Source organism: Equus przewalskii, chromosome 2 (assembly GCF_037783145.1).
Source record: "Equus przewalskii isolate Varuska chromosome 2, EquPr2, whole genome shotgun sequence".
NCBI lineage: Eukaryota > Metazoa > Chordata > Mammalia > Perissodactyla > Equidae > Equus > Equus przewalskii.
In genome coordinates this window covers 55,365,664-55,392,925 of record NC_091832.1, presented here as the reverse complement: position 1 = coordinate 55,392,925, position 27,262 = coordinate 55,365,664, and the positions used below count along the sequence as shown (strand labels likewise).

Genomic DNA, 27,262 nt, shown 5'->3' with positions numbered 1-27,262 from the left:
AGTCACCGCCTGGGGCAGGCCCCTGCTCCTCACCTACAGAACTGACTCATCTCCGTTCCTCTGGAACTCTTTCCTTCACTCTTTCATAACCATCTAATACTTAAGTCTTCAATCATTTCCCTGCTTTAAATAAGCCCCTCAAAGGCATTCCATCGACTACACAAAGAAATAAGTTCAACCCCGAGAAGGGCACATAAATTTCAACTTGGATCAACAGTAAACTATATTTTCAGTTTCCTGTCTACCATACTGTTTTCCAGCCACGTGGAACTTCATGTTATTTCCGGAATATATTTTCACCTGGCAGTTCCTGCCATTCCCTTTGCAGGCATGCTCTTCACTCCCCTCTGCGCTTGTTGAACACGCACTTGTCTTTCAATGTGTCACCCCACCGTGAATGACATCCTGATGCTATCAGGCAGGACAAACGCTCTGAATGTCATGAACCCACGGCTCTCCACACCTTTCTCTGATGCAAAATCACATCATGTGGTGACTGTCTCAGGAGAGTAGGAGGCTCACTCACTCGTGCAGCGCATGGCACACTGTTAGCAACTCCAGCACCTGAGGAACTCCAGGATGGAAACCTTCTGTGCAGATGGGCGAGGGCTCTGTCCTCTAAACTCCCAGGCGACACACGTGACATAAAATGATAGACTGACAGAAGTTTTGTGAGAGCTTTAATGGCACAAAATGTTTATAGCTACAAGTTATACATGTATTGTAAACTGTATATAATGATACAAAGTGCTACCTAACTAGATGAAGAATGCATAATCACTTTGGCTCAGTTAATTCCAATCATTTCAACAACTGGTTCACTTAAAAATTTATCTGACTGGCTAAGCCTTCAATTTTCATTTTTTAGAATTGTAAATATTTTTACTGCTATCAAAGTAAATTGTTGCACTTGTCAATGTGCAAGTTTGTGCAGTTTTCCTCTTGATTCTATTTACAAATATTTTAAGCCAGTTTTCATCAAACATAAGAAAAATGAAACCTTTTTAGTCTCCAAACTGTAAACAGGTGTAAAGCTTTTTAAACATTAATCTTAAAATGTCAACTGTTAATTGTTGAATTCTCCTTTCCAATCACATAAGCTGTTTCCGTTCAACACAAATCTGGGTAGAAGCATAAACCTCTATGCCCTATGTTAGGGCTATCAATAAATACTGCATGATTTCAGCTTATGGTAAGTTCTACTGTGATCCTGTATTCTTGTTTTAAGTAATAGTCCAAAATTTCAGATATTTTAAGAAAAAGGGCAGAATTAAGTTTATTTTCAAAGTTGAAAAAAAATCATAAATACACCCAAGTTCAGTTACACTGACAGAATTGCTACTGAATTTCAAAAGAGGGCAAGGTGTCACTTGTAAAAAGTCGCTCTTATTTTAAGTAAAATTTTACTTTTCTCTGCCATGATACCAATTGTAATACAAATTGTCTATTAGAGCAGTTTAGCTACTTAGTTCTCTTAACTTTACCAGCCTTTCCAATTTCATTCAGGGTTTTCAAAATCACTGGGCCATCAGATTTACTTTCTTCCCAAAGAAATTCAAATATGAACACTTGAAATAAATAGGTTCTAGAAGGCAAATCAAGTGTTACCAGGTTTAAGAACAAGATAGAGACAAGGTATAATAAAAAGATGTCCAAAATTATTTAGACATCAAATGTTAAAAGAAAAACAAAGTAAAATAATTCAGAAAACTATTTTGGATATACCATCTTTCATAAAGATAGCCAGCTATACTGTTAAAAAAAGATAGAAATTAATTTTTCTGTTTAATCTGTATGTTATTTTCCACTATAACACATCAATTTTACAAAACTTGATGTGAGAGAGAAGAGACTTCATTTCTGCAAACTGGCAAATCTGGCTGGCATAGTGTTCTTACTCAAGTCAACCTGCTGCACTTTAATGAATAGATCGCTAGTTTTAAAATTAACGATGGTTCTCTAAATATTCAATAGTAATGTCTCTATCATAAACAGTAATTATTTATATATAAAACATATAATGGTATCCTTCGGAGTCATGCTGCATGTTCTGAAATCCAATAAATCTATTTGAAATAATTGGTAATCCTGATGCTCTCTAACAATTTGGTCCTAAAGCTTCACATTTTAAAAACAAACAAAAAAAGTATATCACTGAAGGAAACTGCTGAGTGTTCTGGAACTTCAAGAGTTTAACATAACTTAAAAGACGGCTACGTGAGAAAAGGACCAGGGCCTGCGGAATCACAGGAATCACCTTGGGAAGATTGTACGGTAAACACTGAAAAGGGAGAGATCAGAAGAAAACAAATGGCATCTTTTCAGAACCTTGTCAACTGTTCCCACAAACCAAGTCTGTTTTTCAAAGTTGCACAAGTGCTTGGAATAACTCTGAACCAATTATCTTCAGAGTTTAAAGGCTTCAGAGTATAAGGGATGCTTCCTAAAACAAGAAGCCTGTATTTATACCACATGTTGGAACTCATTCCAAAGCCTCTTCTTAGAAAAAAAAAGAAATAAAAAAAAGTTTAAAGAAAGTCATGAAAAATTCACATGCAGCTAATAAACATAAAAATACCAAACACACACACAAGTCCCAAAAGCGATTTCATGTATTTCTAGGCCTGAGACGTTCCTTATCAGAAATAAAGATTCTACACCATAGAAAAGACAGCATTACAACATACTAGTATTAAACTGCTGACATATTTGAGTTCTTACTCTATTTCATACCTATCATTGATATAGAGGCCTCCTACAAATTAAAAGGCGCCATTAGGAGGCTTAGACAAAAAGTGGCTCCAAAGCTGGTTTAAAATAATTTTTTATTGCCCAGGATATTTTTTTCTTGTGTTTTGTTTTTTTCATTTTTGTTTTCTTTTTTAATAATTATAAATTCAAGCTTAGGGAAGCTTGTCTTTGTCTTGAAAAACAAAACAACAAAGCTTTTAGATCATTTGCTAACCTGATCTGGTTTTAAGAGAGAGATGGTAGTTATCTTGCAAGAGTAAAATTTATACCAGGAATGATGCAGGTCTAAGTGTGGTGGTACTAAGAGGAGACAGTAGCATTGTCGACAAAATTATAATCTGCTGGTGGCATCTGCGGAAAAGAAGCCCTTGCAATTTCTAAACAACAGTAAACTCTGTTAGGAAATTCTAAAATGTCTTACAGGCCAAAAAGGGAATGAGGTTAGTAAAATGCCTCAACAGAGTTTGAATAAAATACTGGATTTGAGAGTTACTGGAACTTGGATATGTAAAAAGAGGGGGCAGGTTGGGTCATGCTTACAATGGTCTCAAGTTCAAACAAACTACTGTGACAATACACCACTTCACAGGTCACACGCTTCTCCAGGGCTTTTCTTTCCCTCAGTAGGTGCTGGCAGAAGGTGTGCTCAGTCGTTTTCCAATATAGATGCTGAAAGGAAACAAGAGTGTACCATGTTTCATCCGTTTCAACAGTTCTACACCAGCCTGTCCACAGGCTGAACTGTATTTAAAACCTAAATTCTGCAGTCCCTGGAAAAGGCTCTAAGGGCTACGTGCACAATTTCCTAACACCCTGAGATTGCCAGTCCCTAGCAGCCGAACTGGGTTATGCGACTGTGTTTATTCATCAGGCAGGACTGGACAGCACAGGGTCAGCGATTACACGGAGGAAAGCCAGAGACAGCAGATCCTTCGAAGAGGGAAGCTGAACCAACCTCTTCTGAGATGTTCCTTTGTGGTGGACAACAAGTTCTAGTGAAATTCCAGATACAAACTATAGTAACAGCCAAATTACAAAGCTGCCAGAGCTTCAAAGGGGGCTCTTACTAACAGTTTAACTCTTAAGGATTATGGGCCTAACATTATCTTTCCATGCTAAACAAGTATTTTACCTTAAATGACAGAAGCAGAAGGGAAGTTAAGGAAACTATGGAACAAGCCCCACCCCCCAGCGTAATAAAACCAACCAACTTTTTTTTACATTCATTTAACTTTTTTCTACATTCATCTATAACAAGGGTTAACACGCCAGCAAGAGACAGCCAGCAGACTCAGGAAAGAAAGAGATACTGCAAGGTACAAAAGCCACCCTCTTGAAGGCAAGCTCACTCCTGCAGTCAATCCTGTAGGGGAACTTAAACTGCGCCCCGCCCCCCACAGCAACCCCATCCGCAGGCACACACCCCTGTCCTCCACAAACGCCTTCCATTCTGCTGTGAGCACTGTCCTCGCCATCACAAAAGCAGATCAAGCACCAGAAAGACACAGCGTGTGGGAAAGTCCCATATGTGTTTCCACGCTCCTGACTGAACATCTCTCCCACATGCTGAGCTGCTTAAAGGGGAGAGAAGGGATGACCCACCTTTTGCATATTATATACAGAAATGACCCACTGGACATACTTAAAGAGAATAACCGATAGGTCTTGCAAAAACTTAACAGCTAGTGATTAACTCCCAAAATCTTTCGGAAATATACTTCCTCAATTGTTAAAATCAAGAAAAAAAAAGAATTGAAAAGACATACCTGAAAAATTAATGAATTACAGGTAAATGTGGGGCCAATTTAAGAAGAATAAATGAAAATGCTCCACAGAGAAAAAAACAGCACCCCCAACCAACTTACTGGTTTCATTCAAGGACTATTCAATAAAATGGCGTATTTTCCCATCTGGGGAAAAAAAATGTTCATATCAACCCAAATATTTACACACTAAAGATTAGTTTACTTTAAAATGTAGCTAATCTTGAGTAATTTATAAACAACAACAAAACCCAAAAAGAAAAATCAAGCATAGAAAAGTCCACTTAAAAATGATCATTTAGGGGCTTAACATGAACAACTTATTTTTCAAATACAAAAACTCTACTATTAAAAATTCTTACCAGTTACCAGAGGTGTATCAACTTTGATAATTCTTCTAAGTTCACCCTATTCGCACTAAAACATTAAAAGCAAAACAATACAAACTGCTTTGACATGTATTTCTCAGCCCTGGAAATCCAACACGAGGATCAAGCAGAGGAAAGAGCCTTTGGGAGCTCACTGGCACTTACCCAAGCCCCAAAGCCAAAACATGCGACAGGAAGAGAGACGGAATGAACACCTTAAGAAATTCTGCGGAGAAAATACCCCCTTTCTTCATGGCTCCACTTTTCCTCATGCTTAAAGACACGGAACGTTTAGGGTGCCTGAAGTGGAACTCCCTGGGGGAAGAAATTCAGAGGCAGGTGTCAGAAGCACATTTGCTGAAAACACCTTGGGAGTGATGGGTCCCCTGGCCCCAAGAGTGTGAGCGACATCCACAGTGTCCACTGAAAAGAGACCCGTCAGAACTTACTTAGGCGGGATGTTTTCAGGTCTACTGGACCAGTTGGACACCCAGTCTACACTTTTCTTCAAAGCATCAACGTCTTTCTCTCCTTCGACAACTTCTTCTTCTGACTGTAAAGAAGAATTCAAACTTTAAAAAACAAAAAAAGGAAGACCAAGTCTTCCTACTACAAAGACAAACCTAGACAAAATAAATGAAAACCATGATGTTCTGTGTCAGTAATTCTTATGTAAGAAATATGCTTTTTTCCTAAAAAGGCTGACAAAATTATCTAGGATCAGAGTATTTAATATCTTACAAAGAACTTGAGTAAGTTGCACTGTTGTTACATCTAAGCACAGACTATGAACCCGAAAAAAGTGTATTTCAGGATATAGTGCTAACTACAGCACAGAAAATACTGATAATTGCTGAATCTGGGTGATGCCTACATGGAGGAACATTGTGATATTCTCTTTACTTCTTAATGTATTTAAAAATTTTCATATTTAAAAATAAAAGGAAACATAGCAAAAAGTATATGCTAACAAATATAAAGTGATGATTAAATAAACCAGGGGATGTGATGACGAAAAAATAATAATAGTATTTATCAAGTATTTATCAAGAGACAAGCTTCACTCCAAGCACTTCTCATGCGTTGACTTTGACCGCAACAACGCTATACAAGTAGGAACTATTAGTACAGTCATGCACCACACAACGACCTTCCTGGTCAATGAGGGACCAAATGCACGACGGTGGTCTCTTAAGACAAGCACCACACAACCTAGGTGTGTGGGAGGCTGTACCATCTGGTTTGTGGAAGTACACTCTATGGTATTCGCACGATGATGAAATCGCCTAATGACACATTTCTCAAAATGTATCCCCGTCATTAAGCGATGAATGACTGTATTCCACTTTACAGATGAGGAAACTGAGACATAAACTGAGTATGTAACTGCCTGAGGTTCCAGAAGCAGCACGTAGCAGGGTCAGCATTCAGACCCAGGCAACGTGTCTGTGGAGTCTCCGCTCTCAAGCAAGGTTTTACTCCCGGAAGGAGACTCTACTTTTTAGACAAATCAGTATCCAAACATTTCCCAAGGTTTATTCAAAACTACTTAAGCTAGAAGTTCTTTGGAACAATTTATTTTATCCTGAGTCAGAATTTGACATCTCTCATATTAAATATAAGAAAAAATCCTTTTTTCTTGCTAATGATAACCTACAGTTTTAGGCCAAGAATAATCAAAATTTCCAACAGCTTCTCTTTCAATAGAACCCAGAGGAACGAGAAATTCCTAAAAATGACACAGCCTTTTTTATTTATTCAGGTTTGAGGAATGTGATGCTCTGACTTCAGAGCAAAGGCTCTCCGAGCTAAGAACTGTTCTGTTTTGTTATCTTGTTTGAACAGGACTCACTCTTTGACCTGAGCTTTCATTCTTCTCAGCAGGCAGTCATGAAACACAGAGCTTGTCACATCCACAGGAGTCCTTTTCCACAGGTCCAGCTCTCTATGAAAAGCTGCCCCAGGAAGGTATAGCTTCCAATAGTAAAAGGGACTATCTATAGCTCCAGACCATCAAAATGAAGCAAAATCCCTGTGGATTTTTGCTACTCTGGTGGCATCATTCTTATTTAGGTTGCTGGACTGGGCAAATTGCACTGAATGACACAATGTTGCCTTTAGGATTAAGCTTTTTCCACTGGGTAGTGAGATTACTACTCAGAATCATGAGTTGGCTCTCTGCAGTAAAATATTCTAAATCAAAAACAATAAATTGTTACAATTTACTTATCAGTCAGTTTGTATCTGACTACATCCAACACTGCAGGGCACTTCAGTTTACAGTTTCTATCTTGGCTGTCACGCGTCTCTCTCTAAAACTGCTCAAACATTTTGGTTTAAATTTGTGAACAAGTTCATATTTCATACCTTTCAAGAGAATTAAATTGTAATAAGACTTTTTGCTTTAATTTTTAAGATGATGTAATGTTCTCTCAGTTGAGTAAAGTAATCATCTTTGGACTATTATTCAAAAAAAAGAAAAAAAAATCCCCAGATCAGTCTAGAATGCCTACCTTGAGAATAAGGACCAGAGGCCCTCCTCGTTTACGACTGTCCTGGGTTCCCTCTATTAATCTTGCCAGTTTTAGGTTTTAAATTGTCTTTGGTTCTTGGAATTCCGGAATATGGTAAAAATGCACTTAGTCTAATTAAATCAGATTCATGCTTTCAACTGAATCAATAACCCTCTCCCCCCCACCTCCATCTATTCCGAGAGAAGACTCTGATCCTTTTAGCCTGTTCTCATGTGCAAGTCCCTTAGCTTCTAATCACTTACATTTTCCTTCTCTGGCCCACCTCCCACCTTCTCAGGTCTCTAAACGTGGACATTACACTTCACACCGTGGTCCACGCACAGATAAACCGCAGTTTCACAAGGGGGAAAAGCGAGGACATTTTCTGTTTGAATCGTCTTCCAATGATCCCCAACACTATGCTGGCCTCTTTGGTCCCAACAAAACACTGCAAAATGCCTTCCAGAGACAGTCTACAGTCTATTCTCTGCTACAAAACTGAGACTCTTGAGGACTATCATGCTAAAAGTATAGTTCGAATGACTTTTTCCTAAATGCATTACACCTTAGGCTTCCACATCTCACCAGATGTTTGAGCCCATCCTCATGGCCTCATGAGCTCTCCTGCAATCAACCCCATTCACTGACTGACTTCAGGAGGAGAAGCAGGGGCCACAGGCTCAGATGGCGCTGGTTTCGATCCTGGCTCTCTCACTCACTCGTCCTGTGATCTTAGATAAGTAACCCAATTAAGACAAGTCTCCCTTTCCCATTCGTTCATGGGGATAGTATCTACCTCTTTTACTGGACTGAGAACACCACAAGTGGAAAAGCATTTTTTTTAATAAATAAATTTAGTACCTAGAATATATCTAATAAAAATTAGCGCCTTTCCTTCCTCCTCCTGAAAAAGGCTAAAAATGTCATATATTCCTCAAATAGACATATACAAAAATACTCAACATGAGCAAGTACCGTAGGAGACCTTTGTTAACCATTTTTAACTGTTTCCTGATCCTAAGCTTTCTTCTCATTCATGAAAAAATCCATCCTCCCAAACCCTAAAGTAATTAATTTTTAAATTATCATTTCTTCAATTTAAAAAAAGCAACGTAAAAGGCTTTTTGAACATTTAAATAAAGCATACCTGATTTCTCGCTTATTAGAAGTCTTATTCTGAAAGGTGTAATGTTGTTCTTATAGGAGCTAGATGCTTTTCCAAAAATGTAACCTTGTTCAAATGACTGACCTCATTGCTAATATCACTTACCCAACACCTGATGATAACAATGTTCTTCTAGGTACTTGTTTCTGAATAGCGGTCACACTGGCCAGCCTACCATAACCTGACGCAGGGGCCCAAACTCTTACATTTTCTCTCCTGAATTTCACAGACTCCTCTGGGATTCCAGGATGCAAAGGGTCAGCTCTAGAATTCCACGTGAACGCAACTATGAGTTAAGCCTGACTGAACACCTACCACTTATCAAAGTGTTCCACTGGGTTGTTAGGTTGATTATTAGGGGAAAAAAGTGTGTGTGCAGGCGGAGAGAGGTCTAAGATCAAATAAGCCTGGGAAATTCTTGGTTTAAATAAACATATTTGTTTACTGCAGAAACTGTCAGAGCCCTGAATATGCTACCACATGTGGTGATTACTGGAGTGGGAGGGGGAGGGAGCCCAGGGGCTGCATTATTTTCCACTTATTTGACTTCAGAACTATCTTATGGAGCTTCCCATTGAGCAAACGTTCCTCAAAACACATTTTGGAAAATGCTCCTCTAGATTTTCAACTTGTCTGTACAAAAAACAATATAGATTGATGCCATCTTCCTCAGGAAAGGCCACATTAATTTCATTTCTCTATCTTGGGATTCCTTAGTACACTTTTTGCCCTGTAAACTTTATATACTTTCTTCTGTATTAGCTACATTTTACTGCATATGGCAAAACTGACATAGGTAAGCTAGCAACTCAACAATTCCAGTCAGACACCTTCCCACAAAAGAGCCTTGCTACTGTAAGCTTCTCTGTGGTATACAGCTCATCATAAAACAAAGGGGTACTCCATCCCACAGATTTTCTAGGCGCCAGACAACAGCACAAATAGAGCACAAAGTAGGGAGAAGCTGTGCAGCCTCTGAAACAAAGAATACCGGGTGGATTCAAGACCACATGCAAGATATTTCCAGTGCAAAGGGATTCAGGATGCTGTACAGTGAGAACCCACAAAACCAAGTTCTGTTAGAATTCACTTCAACATGCATTCGACATATATTCTTCAAGCACCTTAACCTAGGAGAACAGATATGGTCCCTGTTCTCAAGGATTTGCACTGTGACACTCTTAGGTGACCTGACACACCAACAGAGTTAAAGGCTGGCTATGAACACTCTAAATCATTAACAACAATTATTTATCACAAGTTTTATAATAAAACCTTTGTAAGCTTTCAATATTATATCCATCTATATTTCCAACAACGTCAACTCCTAGTGAACTATATTTATCTTCTTAAAAGAATCCCACATAATTTAGATGAATTTTTTCTCTAGCTGTAAAAATTCATGTCAAAATCATTGCTTTGATTTCAGATGCAGAAAAAGTTTTCATACTTGGTTCTACAACCACCTTCCTTTTCATTTATTCTGTGACCTTAAATAAGACATCTGTCCCAGTTTTCTATTTGTAGACTCAAGAAACTAGCCTGGAATATTAGAATGATACGTTATAGACAAAAATTTTCTAATTCTTTTAGGGTTACAGGGCTCCAAATTCTTAGTTGTAAAGGGGCATAACAAGGACTGTATCATCCTAAATAAATTCCAAAATCAGAAACTGAATAACTTAAAGCAGTTTCAAATTATTTTTTAAAGTCTTCTTATTCTTCGATATATTTTAGCAAAACATCCTTACTTAGAGGTTTGCATTTTTTCCAATTATTTATGGTAAATCAGAAAAATAAACACACACACACATACCTGAGAGCTATGGTCCCTGCTGGTGTGCATTTCCACATCAAACATAATCTGCCCATCTTCTTGTGGGGAAGGGCTACAAAAGAAAGAATTTCGCCATTAGTTTTAATGCTCATTTTGTCAAATAAATTAGCCTCTACTGGAAATGAACAGTTACAGCAACACAGCTTTGAGAAAGCAGCAAATCAGAAAGTGCATCATGACCCTATACAAGAAAAAATGAAACTGCGCACTCTTCCTCCCAAAATGTCCTGGAATTTTTGGGGGTGATGAATTCCTTTGCAATGATAAATTTTCAAAGGAAATATTACCTGAAGACACAAGACTGTCACATTTTCTTATTTTTACTCCTTTTCCAATAAAGGTAAAATGATCTTCAAACTCAGAAACCTAATTTGGGGTTCTTTTTCTCAAAGTTCTTTCATCATTAAATAATTCACCACCAGCAGTTCTCAAAGACTCTTTCACAGGGTCTTCGAGGTTAAAATTGTCTCCATAATACTGTTAGGATTTATTTGCCGTTTTCATTCTCATTCTCTCACGAGTGGATAGTGAAACTGTCCGAGGGTTCCGTGATGTGTGGGGGCACAACAAAGCGAATGCAAGAGCCGATGAGAATCCAGCTGCTTTCTATTAAGGCAGACATTAGAGAGATTTGCAAAAAGTAATGTCACTATTCTTGCTAACTTTTTTTGGTTAGGGAAAATAGTTATTTTTCATTTAAAAAAGTTATGTTAGAAGCTGGCCTGGTGGCACAGCGGTTAAGTTCCCACGTTCCCCTTTTGTGGCCCGGGGTTTGCTGGTTTGGAGCCCGGGTGCGGACATGGTACCACTTGTCAAGCCATGTTGTGGTAGGCATCCCATATATAAAGTAGAGGAAGATGGGCACAGATTAGCTCAGGGCCAGTCTTCCTCAACAAAAAGAGGAGGATTTGCGGCAGATGTTAGCTCAGGGCTAATCTTCCTCAAAAAAAAGAAAAAAAAATTTTTTTAAAGTTATGTTAAAATCTAATGGGCTTGTTACTGTTGAATGAATACATATTTTTAAATTATCTTAGTTTTAATATCTAATATAGTAAATATTAAAATATGTAACCCGCATAAACAAAACATCTTTGGGGTCCCTAAAAATTTTTTGGAGGATAAAGATGTACTAAGACCAAATAGTTTGAGAATGACTATTCTATTTATTTCAGAAATATTTGCTCTGAGATATTTCAGAGGGAATTATATAAGCTTATATAAGAATATACAACCTATAATGAAAAGTACGAAATATACTCCCAGAACTACAAAAATTTACGATAAATTTTTAGACCGAAACACATGGTCACAAACTGTACTTGACGCAACAGATGGATACAACGTGCTAAGCTCTCTCAGCTTTATCAGTGATTGCTTGTGTAACCACAGCAAGTTGCTAGATCTTTCACTACACACCCCATCTTCCGGGGCAAATCTAAATTCAAGCAGGGGTGAGAAACGCTCCACACTTACCTTGCTTGAAGGAATAGACATTAACCGTTAAAGTGATCAAGAGCCTGTGTACAACGCTAATATAAGGAGATGCAGGCGAGATGTACTCAAAATTAAGTAAGATCCCCAGAAATGTATCTGACTGGTTAGGCCTAGGAGCCTCAGACTATTACAACTGATACAGGAGATTCTTAATGGGGATAGGAAAAGAGAAAAGCTGATTCTGTAACAAACAAACATACTAATGTCTTTAGAAAATTCTTGTCTTGAACTAGAAATTTCAGCCTATTGCACAGGAACCAAGCAGAACAAGGCACTCTCCTTGTCCTCAGTTTACTGTCGTTAGGCCCATAACACTGTTGGGTTCACAGCCAGAGATCGAGTTGAGGGCCAGCTTTACACAGCCAGGACCACGTCAAGGCAGGAGAACGACAAAGTCGAGAATCCTACAGAAGCCCGGCTCTACTTGTGCACTCTTCTTCACCACCGGCACCAATCTCACTTAGAAAAACACTAAACAGTTCACTGGTGAAGTGTTTACTACTCCCAACAATCTGGAATGTATCAGAGCTTCAACTCTGGCTCGTATAAGGATCAGCTGGGGGGCTTTTAAACTATTCTCAGGCTCTACCCCACCCGACAACAGAATGGGGATCTCCAGGGATGGAGTCTGCCCGCTGGTGTTTTTAAAAGCTACCCAGGTGAATCTAGTATGTGGGCTGAAAACTCCTCCAATAGGATGGGACACAAAGCAAAACACACAGGGGTTATCCTCTAACCACCACCATGGCGACAAAAACATTGTCTACAGAATAATTTTTATATTGAAAATATACATAAATTAGCTTTGGGACTAATATCCAACAATCCTAAAACTTTTCCTCCTACAAGAAACACTTCTCAACGACTGTGAATATAGAGACGCACGGCAATTCAAACGGCATGAACTGTGAAGGCATTTTTCAACGTCAGAGCGTGTCAGTCGGGTATCCCGGGAGAGCACTATGGAGCGGGAGTTCCAGGCCTCCTCGGAAAGCTGGAGCACCCAGAGCCTGACGATACATAAGCCGAGGGATAGGAAAGTGTCCAAAAGCACTGGCAATACCTTCTCCACATGTTTAGAAACCTAACTTTAACATAATCATGGCAAGGTGAATTCATATTCGATCACAAGGTTAACGGCAACCTTAAAAGAAGTATGAGGACCAGAGACGCAAGCAGGTGACCTGTGCCCTGCTCGGTCACAGCACCAAGTGAACAACAGGTTAAGGGACAAATGGTACCAATAATCGAGGGTCAGGTACTTGAATGTATAGTAAAAGCCTTATCAACAAGCCCACAACAAGCAGAAAACTTCAGAAACCCATCAGCGAGTCCTATAATATAAATGAAAAGTAACATATAAACTTCATTCTCACAGACTAAGGCAGTAGCTACTGGAATGAACACGAAGGACAAGCTGCTCAGAAAGAGCCATCTGCTCTGCTTCTGCTTATGACAAGAGCCATCCCAGGCTCTTAAGCAGCACAGGGACAAGTCAGAGATGAGACGGGGTGGCGGGAGCGCACAGGGCGCCAGAGCCATCCGAGCCGTCCTCTGCTGCCTCGCCGACATCCGTGGACCGGAAGACACGCAGGAACCAAGAACACGACTGACCTGTGGTTTCTCCTTTCATATTTTTTCCGGTAACTAATAATATGTGATACATATACACAACTTTTACAATACAAAAATATTCGCAAGAAGAAAAATGTCTATAGTTCCAGCCCCTAGAGATAAGCACTGTTCACATTTTCGAATGCTTCCTTAATGTTTTTCCTGTGTATCTGCATTTTCTCCACGGCTAATATCAGTTAACTCTTAATTAACCAGGAGATCATCCAGTACCCCACAATGCCAACAGTATGGCTGTCACTGGTCTAAGAACTGTTAAATACACCTCTGTGCCATTTAATACCTAGTCTCTCAGAAAAAAAGAAAAGATTATACTGAAAAATAAACTAACAATTTGGTTTCATTCTCCTCATGCTTATCTCTGTATTCTTACTCTTTCACCATAAGCAGTCCTTAATCAGCGGAATTAGTTTCCTCAAGTCAAATACACAAAAATCAAATCTGAAATAAAACTTCCTCTGAGGAACTGGAACGGCCTTCAGAACTAACTACCTTTACAGACCTCGGCTGGTGCTTCCACCGTGCAAACACTGCTATCATTTGAATCGACCTGCAGCACCTGTGATGCAAACGTTTCCTAGTGTCTACTACATGCCGGCACCACTGCTGTCAAGCGTACGAAGGAGATGCAACAGGACCCCTGCCTTCTGGAGCCTCACCATCTAGAAGGGAGGAGATATATACAGAGATAACTGTATTCAAGGCAGTATGTGATCTGTCAAACAGGGACACACAGAAGAAGGGGAGAAAATTACATTCATTCTATGCTACTGACTTTTAAACTTATAAACATCTAAAAATGACACAGTCTGAATCAGGAAACTGATTTGATCTGGGGAAAAACAGTGGGCACTCAAGTGCTTGTCAATTGGCTGTCTGATTTAAACACACATGCTGCAATAAATCAGGAGTCATATTTTGTTAAATGAAGACATAGCCATTTACTTTTTCTAATGGGAATCAACTTGTAACCCAAGTGTTTTCCAAATTCTACCAAAAAGTGGATCTCACTTACCTGTCACAGTGAGAACTGGCCCTTGAACTACTCTGTCCTGATTCGTGTTGTGCATCCAAAAGAATCTTCTCCATGTCTCCATTGTGGATGGAGGATGAGGACGGTACGTGCTCTAGCCCTCCGTTCTTCCCATTGCCATTATCGTTGCCGTTGCTGCTGTTCATGGGCAGCTCCACCCAGGAACCTGTTGGGCAAGTCAGATAACTTAAGTTACCCACAGCAGAACCAAATCTGTCATGTGCACACAGATGCGAACATGGCGATTTCTGATAAAAATTCTGAGTCGGCTCAAACCAAATGTAAAACCATCCTGAAGAAAATAAACAAGGAGCAAGAAAAGTCTAAAAACCTATATGGTTCTGTTCCTGAAGTAGCTCATGTAATCAGCCAACTTACAAGAAGCTGGAATTCTAAAACCGGTATCTTAGAAAACGTGTCTTTCAGCCAATTTTTCTCTCTGGTTAAAGCTTAGTTTATAAACAATAAACACTTTACTAAAAACTTTGAGGTGGCTTTTGAAAAAATAAATAGCTACTTTATTACCAGACAGGCTACTTACCTTTAATATGTTTGTTACATATTTTTTCCATAGTCTACCTCAGCTATTTAGCTGTATCCTCTCCACAAATGAAATACCCATAAGGCCTAGAAACTTCCTAAAGCTCACCTAAGTAAGTTAACAACATCTTAACAAGCACAAACAACTGAGAAGCTCCTAGAGAGGGAACTTAACTACAATCATAAAAATTTCAGTTTGTGTACAAATCTGGAGCATAAAATTAAAGCAGCTGGCTCTTAACTAAATCAGGTGATAACGCTAAAATTTCTGAAAAAGCTTTACCTCTATCTCACAAAGCAGTTTCTTCATTCCTTTACACCTCACTCTTTCTATTCTCTCTCCTTTCCCTATGCATGAACCATACCTTGCAAACTTGTCTTTTCTCTCTTCTCTCCCACGAGTTCCTAACTTCCTAGAGTTTTCATTCAGCCTTGTTGGTTGGAGGGGAGAGACAACTGTGCACCTGTCAGAGGGACACTCAAGTTTTCTCAGGCCAACAGTTGAAGGGGTGGAGCCACAGGAAAGGGGAGGTGGCCTTGGTAATCTGGATAAGTCTTCAAAATATTTATTGGCTCAATGAGTTTGCTGAATACATTAAGGTGCTTTAATTTTATAACAGTAGCCAATGAACCAACTTCACAACAGATAGAGATAGTGGTGTATTTTTTCCTCACTTCCATTCCTTACAACAAATATTGTTTTAGAAAATGTAATCAAGCAGGGTGGCGGGCCACTCCTCTCGACTCCCAGCAGAAGAGACAGAGAGTTCTGTGGCTCAAGAGCTCTCGGTCAGTAAACCAGAACAATCACCACGACAGGCTCAGAGCCTAACACGCACTCTTAAGGAGGTGACGACTATTCCAGATAAGCTCAAAGGCAGGCCTGCTTGGAAATCTGACTCCACCACTGTCTGTCCGTCTGCCCTCTGACCTTCAGCTTCCTCATCTGTAAAACAGACGATATCATGGTGCCTACCTCCCAGAGTTGCTGGGAGGATGAACAATAGGAACATAGGTAAAGTGCCTAGTAAACAGGAGATGCTCGCTACACACTGGTCAACGACTTTCTATTTGTAAAGTACTTAGAACAACGTTGGCTAAATAAAAATGAAATTACCCTTCCCTTCTTTCCCTCTAAGGCAGTCCCAGTGGTTGTCACACTCTCTTAGTCACCATCAATTCTTTGGGACTAAACTGCCAAACAGCATAGTCGTATGACATCTCCGCGGTCTCATTCTAGCTACACAAAATGGACAAAGACTAGATAGAACTCCAAATGGATTAACAAACGCAACGAGCATAGCTAAGACAGATCTAACACCAAAGGGAATTTAACTAAATATTTGGAGTGCTCCGGGTGTGTATAAGAAATATAGTAAAAGCATCCCTAAATTTGGAGCTCTGCAAAATACTCTAACGGGAAAGAGAGACAGAGCTATATCTAAACTCTTTTCTCTAGTCCCACTGTTTCCAGGATGGGCAAACTTATTTTAAAGCAATAGGATCAGTTCTCTGGTACAGAAGCTCCATGTGTACCATGAGCAAAAACAAACCAAAGGTGGGAGCTGCTCTGGCAAAAGCAGAACTAAGGAACCAGGAGTTCCAGATGGGTCCCTGAGGAAGCCAGGCTGCCCTACAACACAGCTAACATTCCCTTGAAGTAGCTGATCAAGAAGAAAAAGGCTGTAATGGTATCAGGTTTTCTGGACCTTCCTTTTTTGAAGGACTTCCAAACAAGTATCTAAATCCTAGTTTCCGCATTAAAAATACGTAAGCAATCATAACCTTAGAACTTGAGGAGGCAGAGGGAGAAGGGCTTAGCAGAAGAGATCTCTGTAATTGCCCTCACACTCTAGAGCAGAACTGAAGGCTTTTCTTCTCAAGACAGACATTTATTTGGCACATATTAGTGTAGTGGGTAAGAGCACAGACTAAAGCCAGACTCCCAGTCTATCGCTTGCAGCTGTTACACCCCAGACAGGTTCCTTGAGCTCTCTGCGTCTCAGTTTTCTCATCTGTAAAACAGGGATAACAACTGTATCTACCTGAAGGAGGTCAAAAGACACAAACTTCCAGTTATTAGATACATAAGTCCTGGGGACGTCACATAGAGCAAGGTGACTATAGTGAACAATACTGTCTTGTATATTTGGAAGTTGCTAAGAGAGAAGATCTTAAAAGTTCTCATCACAAGAAAAAAAGTTTGTAACTGTGTGGTGACAGATGTTAACTAGACTTAGTGTGGTAATCATTCTGCAATACATACAAAGTTAAATCATTATGCTGTATGCCTGAAACTAATATAATATTCTATGTTGATTATATCTCAATAAAAAAGGACTGTTGCCTTCACATAGGAAAAAAAAAATTTATCTACCTCATACCTCATCCTTAGGAGGATGAAATGAATAAAACACATAGAAAAGTAAGAAAAGTCTCCAGCACATGGTAAGTTCTGTGTTATTACTATTATAATTATACTCTGTATCTTTTTAAAAACATTTGTTATTGCAAAATTAATGCATTCCTTGAGAATGTAAACATCAGCAAAAATATCTTCTCAACCTCCCATACCTACTCCCAAAGAAAACCACTTTTAACAATTTCATATGTAGACTTCCAGAGTTTTTCCAATAAAATATAATTGTTTTGCTTTCATTTTTACAAAAAAAATGGAACCGTACTATACATATTTTTCTGCAAATAGTGCTTCTTACCTAACAGCTTATAGATATCTTTCTATGTCTATATACACTGCCTTACTCCCCTCTTCTGAACAAGTGCACTGCATCCCACCATAAAGATGTCCCATCTTTACTGATCATCCAAACAGCAGTGGTTAATCATTACCCAAATGACTGTTTCTAATATCTGGTTATTACAACTAGGGCTTCCGGGAACATTCTAGAGGGTGATTTAGCAATATGTATTAGGAGCCTTAAAAAGGTAGATTTCCTTTAACTCAATAACTCTCTTCCAGAAATATCATCTATGGGTATTTCTGCAGAGGAAGTCAGGACACAGATATTCATTAAGGGGGTTACATATTCACTTTATCTTTTGAGTAAAATGGAAAAAAGTAAACTGGTCTTTCTCTATAGACGAACTACACATGCCTTTTTCTCATTACCTACTTCATTCCTGATTTACAGCCTCAGAATTTCTTGATGTTCTAACTCTACTAATCTTCACAATGTCCCTTTTTACTTGAAAAGGAAACAAGGCAAGACACGAGGAGTGTGCTGTCCAAGCAGTACAACGTGGAAAACAATCTGCGTGAACTGTCTTCCTATGACGCTTTAAAATTAAAAACTGGAGGCTCTCTCTGTTATATTAAAAGACCACTTAACACACTGAAAACTGTTTTCCTAGGCCAGACTGTACATATACACAATACAGGAGACGTTCTCTAGTTTAAGTCTTTGAGAATTGCTAAGAGATGCAGAGAAGCATTCCTCTACACTCTCTAATATAGCACATCATGAAGGCTGGTCCAGTAACTGTGACGGCATTCATGACTGCATGCTGTATACATTCTTGATAGTTAAATAATCACGAGTTCAATCTTCCTGCAAGAAGGCGACTGGGACGGCGAGGGGATGGTGGAGGAGAGAGAAGGAAAAAGAGAATTTCTCATTTTTTCCCCAAGTTTGCAAGGTCCCACGTGTGACTCACCCTAACTAGGGGTAACACATGTCATGATGTCTTATCTTTTTTCCTGAAAGCCTTTATTTTATTTCAAGTACCTGATGCTGGAATCCAGACCAAGAACTGTCACTGACCTCCTTCTAAAAACAGTTTGTTGTTTTGCACAATTAGGTACGTGCACACCAGTTATGTATTCAAAACAGTATCACAAGGCAGTGAAGTTTCACGTGTCATAGCCTTAAAAGCCTTCTTGCCACACTGAGGAAGCAAGCACATCATGGTTGAAGATGTTTAACAAGAAAAAGGCTGTTCTTCCCACATTAAACAATAAAAAAAACTACTACCATGATTTTTCTTATATTACTGAGAGAATTTTGTCACACAAATGTCCAATACAAATATTCTTAAGTAACTTGATAGTTTTTTCAGGAATAAAACTAACAAGTGGAAACTGGAAAACACCCTTTTAACTTTGGACGTAGTTCAGATGTTTGTCCACTAATTTGTAATGAAAGTCTACAGTCCTCCCTACAACGGTAAACTAAAAAAAGAAAAAAATTAGAGAAAGGTTTCATTATTCCAAGTATTTCAATAACTTGCTATTAAAATTCTGCTTTGACCCCTGAGCCAAAGATAAAATCCCAAGCCAGAGATAATCTGGACAATGAGTTCATCTCCTGTTTTTCTTAGTTGTGCAACTTTACCCAACAAAGAGCTTCAACTTATCAGCAATTTGGATAGTATTAGACGCCTGAATAAGTTGTTTTGCTCAGTGCTCAAAAATCACTTGAAGGAATCAATAAGCCTTCTTGTTTTGTTCAGTCTGGTGTCGTATAATAAGCTAAAATAAAAAAAACAGTCAAAGGCAAGAGCGGAGGAACGAAATATGGCACTATCTAGAAGCTTTTCAGTCACTTTTAAAAGCTTACTCTACACCAAATAGAAAACTTCCTATCTAGCAGATTTCCCAAAAAGCCACATTTTGGTATCACACACAGGCTGAGCGCTCTTGCACTTCTGTAAGAGTTCATATGAACGTAGCAGCAACTGACTGGCCAAGGACATCAACCGCTTCATAGGTGTGTCAGATTCGGAGATAAACAGTCACATTTGGCTCAACCCCATTTTTTTGTTGAATGGTCAAAGGAAAATTAAAATTCCTTTGCTTTCTGTGAAATCACGTGCACACAGTAACCAAATAGCTAACTTATAAGTATCACAGGAAAACACTGAGTACAATTAAAAAACAGTATGTTAGAAAGAGATAGGCAGGTCACCTCTGTACATTAGGCGGAATAACATGCTGAGAGAATAAGAAACACATAATCGGGATTCTAGGCCACTGAAAAGACACGTCCTGAAAGGAGGACTAGATTGGTGAAAGTAAAACCCCAGCTCTAGGTCCTAGCCTGCTGCGAACCTGGACAACACACTTTACTCGAGACCTGTTTCTGTACCGGTAAATACCAGGGGACGGTCATCTCTAAAGTCTCTTCCCATTCTCAAATCTCATGCTTCTAAGAGTATGCTAAAACCGGGGAAATAATTGAAAAGTGCATATTAATATGTGAAGCAAATAACATTTAAAGACACAAATTAATCCCAATTTACTGTGGGAAATATATAAATCTTACATTCTAGAACATAAAATAGACAAAATTTTTAAAAAGTCAGCATTTAAGGAATTTATCCATCAAGAAAAAGGAGCAGCAGCAATAAGCAATGATAACATCTTAAAATACTTTAATTCTATGCCCATCTTGGGAGGACAGAAACTCTCTTCTCAAAATAATCTTTAGGCCATGTTTGAACACCTCCCTCTTAAGAAAGACATTGCAGCGCCTTTAAATGTCATTTAAGCAGCCAAATGATTTTTAAACTATTTCATCTGGCCGTATGCTAACTGTCCCAGCGACCTCTTTCGTGAGATGAATTACGGATAGGTTAGGCAAGAACCTACCCAAGACACAGAGCTGTAAAGACAACTGGGAACAACCATCCGACAAGATGTCTCGGCATCAGAATGTTATGAAAAGCAACTGTAGTTGATCGTAACTCAACACTGTCCATTAACTTTGAATCGCCTGTGTGTCTTTTTAACCGCTGCTTCTGAAAATTCATTGCCCCAGACTCCGGGATTTGTGCAATCTTGGATGGCTCAAGAGGCTGTTCATAAACAGGTTTACATGGCACACAACTCCATCGTTTCAAAAAAAAAAAAAAAAAGACACTTGAGCAACTCTGAAAAATCTCAAAAAAAAAAAAAAGTAGCATAGCCTCCTCCCCCTACCCCCGTCCGTGATACAAGTAACCACTAAATTACCAAATGATTTTCCTGGCCAGCCCGTGCTAACAAAGGACCGAGACAAGAGGGCTCTCGTTCGAGCCCTAGGGAAAGACGGACCAGCGAGGTGGGGTCAGCGGGATCGGCCCCAGTCCCGCCGCACACCTGACCACCCGCCATCCCTCGGCCGCCCCCTCCCCTCGGCCGACCGCCCGCGTCCATCCCCCGGCGTCCCCGCCGCACGTCCCCATCCCTGCCCACGTACCGTCCGCCGCCCGCTCCGCCCACCCTCCCTCCCCGCGCCCAAGGCCCGCCCTCCACGCCCGGATTGGCTCCGCTCAAGGGCCCACCACAGGTGGGCTCGGCTCGTCCCCATTCTCTTCCCACCCACCCGCCCTCCCCGACAGGGAACCCCAGCAGTCCCCCACCCAAAACCCCGGGAGGAAGGGGAGACAGGTCAAAGGGAAGACAGGAGCAGTTCCTCCTGACAGGTGACGGGAACTGTCAGTCACCCTCACATCCTCGACTTCGACCAATGGGCTGCCTTCTCCTCCCGCCCCCCGCGCGGAGCTGGCAGCGGCGGCCCGAGCAGCTCCTCCTCCCCCATCCCCTTCACCGAGCCCGCCGGCCCCGCACTCACTGTTGAGGCCGGCTGGCGGGGGCAGAGACTGTTCACCTTCCTCGCAGTTGTTGTTGTTGTTATGCAGGGGCGGCGGCTGCTCTACTAAATGCGACGACATCGTCGGGCGGCTGGAAGAGCTGCGGCTGCAGCAGGACCGTCTTTGGTTCTCGGGCAGCAACACAACAAGCCGAGTCCCCCGCCCCCTTTTCTGCGCCTGCGCAGTCCCTCCCCTGCCCCTGACGTCAGGGCCCGCCCCGGCCACGTGATGACAACACAACAAGCCGCGGGGCGGGGCGGGGGCGTTGCCAGGCCGGCTACAGACGTGGAGGCGCGGGAGTGCGCTGACGCGCGCGCCAGGAATGAATTCTTGCGTGTCATTTGTAATGGCCTGATGGAGTGAGAGATGCGCTTGGAACTAGGATAGAGGCTAGGGAGAAGTGTGTAATGAGGAAGTGTAAGGTGCTCACGTGTTGGCAGCCAAATCTTCCACACCTACAGGATCAGTGTTGTTTTAGCCAATCTGTGATTATTTCCTTGTTAACATCTGTAAGGACTCACTTCTGCAATGGGTATCGTGGTGACACAAAGGAGGCTAAAACCCCGGTCCCTCCCCGCCATAAACCTAAAGCAAAGCTGGTGGAACATTAACACTCCAAACAGGGAACAATATAAAGCAGGCCAGACTTTTTAGTTGTTAAGGAATTTCAAAGATTTTAATTAGAAATGTAACTCGCGATCATTGTAAAAAATTGGAAAATTTTAGGAAAACCTAGAGAAGAAAATACCCAAATCCCATCACCTAATTTATTTTGGGGGACATGACGTGGGAAACCGTGTTTCCTATATGTGGGTGACACGAAACTGTCAGCTTAAACACTCCACCTACCTCGTATCTCCACGTCTTTGTCCAGTGTCCTTGGTCTGATTTAGGTGTGACATATATTTCTCTCAGTCTGTCACTTGTCTTTTAACTTTGTTTCGCTCTGTAGATGTTTAAAATTTTCATGCAATCAAATCTATTGTTTTTTATATGGTTTGGGAATACCCTCACACCCAGATTAAGAATCTATTCCCTATAACTTTTCTTTTTTTTTAAGATTTTATTTTTTCCTTTTTCTCCCCAAAGCCCCCTGGTACATAGTTGTGTATTTTTAGTTGTGGGTCCTTCTAGTTGTGGCATGTGGGACGCCTGCCTCAGCATGGCCTGAGGAGCGGTGCCATTTCTGCAGCCAGGATCCGAACTGGTGAAACCCTGGGCCGCGGAAGCAGAGTGGGCAAACAACCACTCAGCCACTGGCCAGCCCCTGTATTTTTCTTAATTAAAAGAAAAGTCCTTCTTCAAAAATGTGTTAAACATTTTTTAATCTTTTGTGAATTTGGTACAATCTTATGCTCATTTTATAAAAAATAATTAGAAAGTTTCCTTTTCTATGGTCTTAAGTAGATGAAATTGAAATTACTTTAAGGATTTGTTGCAATTCTCCTAAGGAAACATCCGGACCTAGTGTTTTTAGGGGGATTAGTTCTGTTTCTGTAGGATGTTACCTCTATTTCTTGTTTTGTGTTATTTTTCCTCTATTTTTTCTTGATTATATTATATAATTGTTTATCTATTTTATGGGGTTTTTAGAATCGAATTGCTTCTTTCTAATTGTATTATTCTTAAGCCTTTTTTAACAGCTTGAGTTATAATTCACATACTATACAATTAATCCATTTAAAATTCACAATTCAGTGTTTTTATCATATTCACAGAGTAGTGCAACCATCACCACAATCTAATTTTGGAACACTTTTGTCGTCCCTGAAAGAAACCCTGTACTCATTAGCCATCACTCCTCATTGGATGTTTATTTCATTCTTTCTTTAATTATTTGGCTATTTAAGAATTTGTCCCTGGTCAGAGTGTGTTTTTGCACTATTTCTAGATTGGAGATTTTTCTTAAGTTTTCCTTAGGGCCTAATATGTGGTTCCTTTTGGGAAATGTTCCATAGTTTCTGTGTTCAAGGTATCAGGTTTGAAGAATTTATTGGAACTACTCTAATAACAATTTCATTTAAATTTGTGTATTTCCCCCCTCTTTGTGCGTCATCAATTCCAAGAGGTCAATTAATATTTCCTACTCCTAATATGTTTCTATTCTTCTGTCTCCTTTCATTATAGTTGATGCTTCATTATGTGATGCACAGATATTCATAACTGTTTATTTATCATTGTGAAGTGGTTAAAATTTTGTCCTCAGTTCAGCCTTGTCTGTTATCAAAATCATGATGCTGATTTTTATTGTATGTTCAGTTGCAACATCCTGACGCAGCTTCTAATTTTCTTCCTTTCTGAATCACTGTCTATTAGGTGTGTCATTTATAACTGCAAAAAGTAGTCTTTGCTTTAGGATCTAATCAGTATTTTTTTCTTTTAATACGGTAGTTTAACACATTTACTTTTATTGATAATATAAATGTATTTGGATTTAATGTTATTATTTTATGTCATGCTTTCCATTTGATATCTTAAAATATCTTTCAGTATGGACCTATTTGTTTTACAATATATTTCATCTTATGGCTTAAAAATTTTTTTGTTAGTGATTTCCCTTTATAACTATATGTTTATATAATTCCTTTAATTCTCCATTTCTTTAGACAGTTTCTTTAATGCCCAGAAAGGAACAATAATAAAATTAGTATAATTCCTCTTCTTCTACATTTCCCTCTACTACTCATTTTTTAGTTGATCATATTCTGTCTTAAGTTACCTTTGTGGTTTTACATATAGTGGTACATGTATCTCTTGATTATCAACTTAGTATGATACATTTTGCCAAGTAGAAATAAGGTAGCATACTTGCCCTATCTCTTTTCTCCCTTTTTCCCCGCCACAACCTACTTTTGTTAATTATTCATTTCAAAATTAGAGTTTATACATCATAGTCTATGTATCCTATAGCTATTGCCATAATCATGCTGTGTAGCAAACACTGCAAACTCCCTGGCTTAAACAAGAAACATTTATTCTCCCTCATGCAATTGAAAGATAGTTAATATAGACTTAGCTCAGGTGGATTTGGTTCCAAGGTGAAAGATGGTCCAGCTCTGCTCCCTTGTCTGCCATCCTCCTTGGACCAAGGGCTGGCCAGGGCATGTTCCTCTCACGATGACGAAAGAAATTCGAGAAGAATGAGCAGACACAGCATTGAACTATCATTTCTGTGCACATTCCGCTGGCCAAAGCAAGTCAGAGAGCCAATCGCAAAGTCACATTGTGAAGGGAATGGGTTCCAGGAGGACGAAGAATTGGGAACAATAATACAATCTACAACAGTATGTTAGCATAATCCCCGTGTTGCTTCACTTCCAATTCTGTAGTTATAGATTCACAGCTCATTATCGGTCCTATTGCCAGTTGGCGCAATTATCTCTAGCTAGCTGAAGTTTTCTAGCTGAGAATAGTATTCCCTAAGGTAATGCATACTCTAAAAGATTGACCTGTTGGCTGCAGATTGTTTCTAAGAAATCTTTGCTTAATTCAAGGTCACAAAGATTTTCTACTCTGTTTTTTTCTAGAAGTTTGATACAATTGCATTGAACACATTGTTGTGAGTAGTATTAGCATTTTAACAGCATTGTCTTTCAATCCATGAACATGGCATGTCTTTCCATTTATTTAGATATTCTTTAATTTCTTTCAGCAGTTTTACATTTTTCAGTGTATAAATTTTTAACCTCCTTTATTAAATTTATTCTTAGGTATTCTTTTGTATGCAATTGTAAAATGAGTTTTTATTTTATTGACATCATAATAGTTTATAACATTGTGAAATTTCACTTGTACATTATGATTTGTCGCATAAGAATGCAGCAGTTTGCATTCACTCCAGCAATGTACAAGGGTTCCCTTTTCTCCATCTCTCTTCAACATTTGTTGTTTTTTGTCTTGGTAGTTATAGCCATTCCAACAGGTGTAAAGTGGTATCTCATTGTAGTTTTGATTTGCATTGCCCTGATGATTAGTGATGTCGGACATCTTTTCATGTACCTGTTGTCCATCTGTATATCTTCCTTGGAAAAATGTCTGTTCATATCCTCTGCCTGTTTTTTTTTTCCAAGGAAGATTGGTCCTGAGCCAAAATCTGTGCCAAACTTCCTCTATTTTGTGTGGGATGCCACCACAGCATGGCTTGATGAGCGGTGCTAGGTCTGTGCCCGGGATCCAAACCTGTGAACCCTGGGCTGCCAAAGCAGAGGATGGGAGCTTAACCACTATGGCACCAGGCCAGCCCCACCTCTGCTCAGTTGTTGATTGGGTTCTTTGTTTTGTTGTTGTTGAGTTGTATGAGTTTTTATATTTTCTAATATTTTTATATTTTTTATTATTATATTTATATACAATATAAACATTTTATAATATTTAAATTATATATTTTGGAGATTAACCCCTTGTCAGATATATCATTTGCAAATATTTTCTCCCATTTGGTAGGTTGTCTTTTCATTTTGTTTCTGGTGTCCTTTGCCTTGCGAAGCTCTTTAGTCTGATGAAATCCCGTTTGTTTATGTTTTCTTTTGTTTCCCTTGCCCCAGTAGACCTGGCATTCAAAAAGATCCTTCTAAGACTGATGTCAAAGAGTGTACTGCCTAAATTTTCTTCTGGGAGTTTTATGGTTTCACGAATTCCTTCAAGTCTTTAATCCATTTTGAGTTGATTTTTGTGTATGGTGGAAGATAATAGCCTACTGTCCTTCTTTTGCATGTGGCTGTCCAGTTTTCCCAACACCATTTATTGAAGAAGATTTCTTTTCTCTATTACATGTTATTAGCTCCTTTTTCAAAGATTACCTGTCTGCACATGTGTGGTTTTACTTCTGGGCTTTCAATTCTGTTCCATTGATCTATGTGTCTGTTTTTGTACCAGTTCCATGCTGGTTTGTTTACTATAGGTTTGTAGTATATTTTGAAATCATGATTGTGCTGCCTCCAGCTTTGTTATTTTTTCTCAGGACTGCTTTAACTATTTGGGGTCTTTTCTTACCCCATATGAATTTTAGGATTCTTTGTTCTATTTCCATGAAGAATGTCATTGGGATTCTGATTGGGATTGCATTGAATCTGTAGATTGCTTTAGGTAGTATGGACATTTTAACTGTTTATTCCTCCAATCCATGTGCATGGAATATCTTTCCATTTCTTTATGTCATCATCAATTTCTTTCAGTAATATCTTATAGTTTTCATTGTTTAGCTCCTTCACTTTCTTGGTTAAATTTACTCCTAGATATTTTATTCTTTTTGTTGTGATTGTAAATGGGATTGTATTCTTGAGTTCTTTTTCTGTTAGTTTGTTATTAGAGTATAGAAATGCAACTGATTTTTGTAAAATGACTTTGTACCCTGCAACTTTGCTGTAGTTGTTGATTATTTATAATAGTTTTCTGATGGATTCTTTAGGGTTTTCTAAAAATAAAATCATGTTGTCTGCAACAGTGAGAGTTTTACTTCTTCCTTACCAATTTGGATACCATTTATTTCTTTTCTTGCCTAATTGCTCTGGCCAAAACCTCCAGTACTGTGTTGAGTTAGAGTGGTGAGAATGGGCATGCTTGTTTTGTTCCTGTT

General features: G+C 39.4%; 1 protein-coding gene across 6 annotated transcripts; it reads right to left on the bottom strand.

Annotated features, from left to right (window-relative positions):
* Window positions 1-667: 667 nt before the first annotated feature.
* Window positions 668-21,976, bottom strand: BNIP3L (BCL2 interacting protein 3 like). 6 transcript variants are annotated; one of them, XM_008532486.2, is made up of 6 exons: window positions 21,669-21,976; window positions 14,539-14,722; window positions 10,377-10,449; window positions 5,332-5,435; window positions 5,048-5,197; window positions 668-3,420 (listed from the first exon to the last, which is right to left on the bottom strand). In XM_008532486.2, exons 1-6 carry the CDS (start codon window positions 21,766-21,768, stop codon window positions 3,372-3,374), a joined length of 660 nt encoding a protein of 219 aa, XP_008530708.1. In that variant the 5' UTR covers window positions 21,769-21,976; the 3' UTR covers window positions 668-3,371. The 6 variants fall into 6 exon arrangements, with proteins under 6 accessions (XP_008530708.1, XP_008530707.1, XP_070463257.1 ...); XM_008532485.2 differs by having other exon boundaries at window positions 5,098-5,197; window positions 21,669-21,885; XM_070607156.1 differs by lacking the exon at window positions 21,669-21,976 and adding an exon at window positions 15,462-15,597.
* Between the last annotated feature and the right edge of the window lie 5,286 nt (window positions 21,977-27,262).

Bases quoted from the DNA above. Each gene is read 5' to 3' on its own strand.
- BNIP3L (XM_008532485.2), bottom strand. From the start codon at position 21,768: ATGTCGTCGCATTTAGTAGAGCAGCCGCCGCCCCTGCATAACAACAAC. The intron at 5,436-10,376 runs GTATGTGTGTGT...TCTTCTTTACAG, and splicing joins GCAGGGACCATAGCTCTCAG to TCAGAAGAAGAAGTTGTCGA. The intron at 5,198-5,331 runs GTAAGTTCTGAC...TTCTTCCCCCAG, and splicing joins CCTGAAAACATCCCGCCTAA to GGAGTTCCACTTCAGGCACC.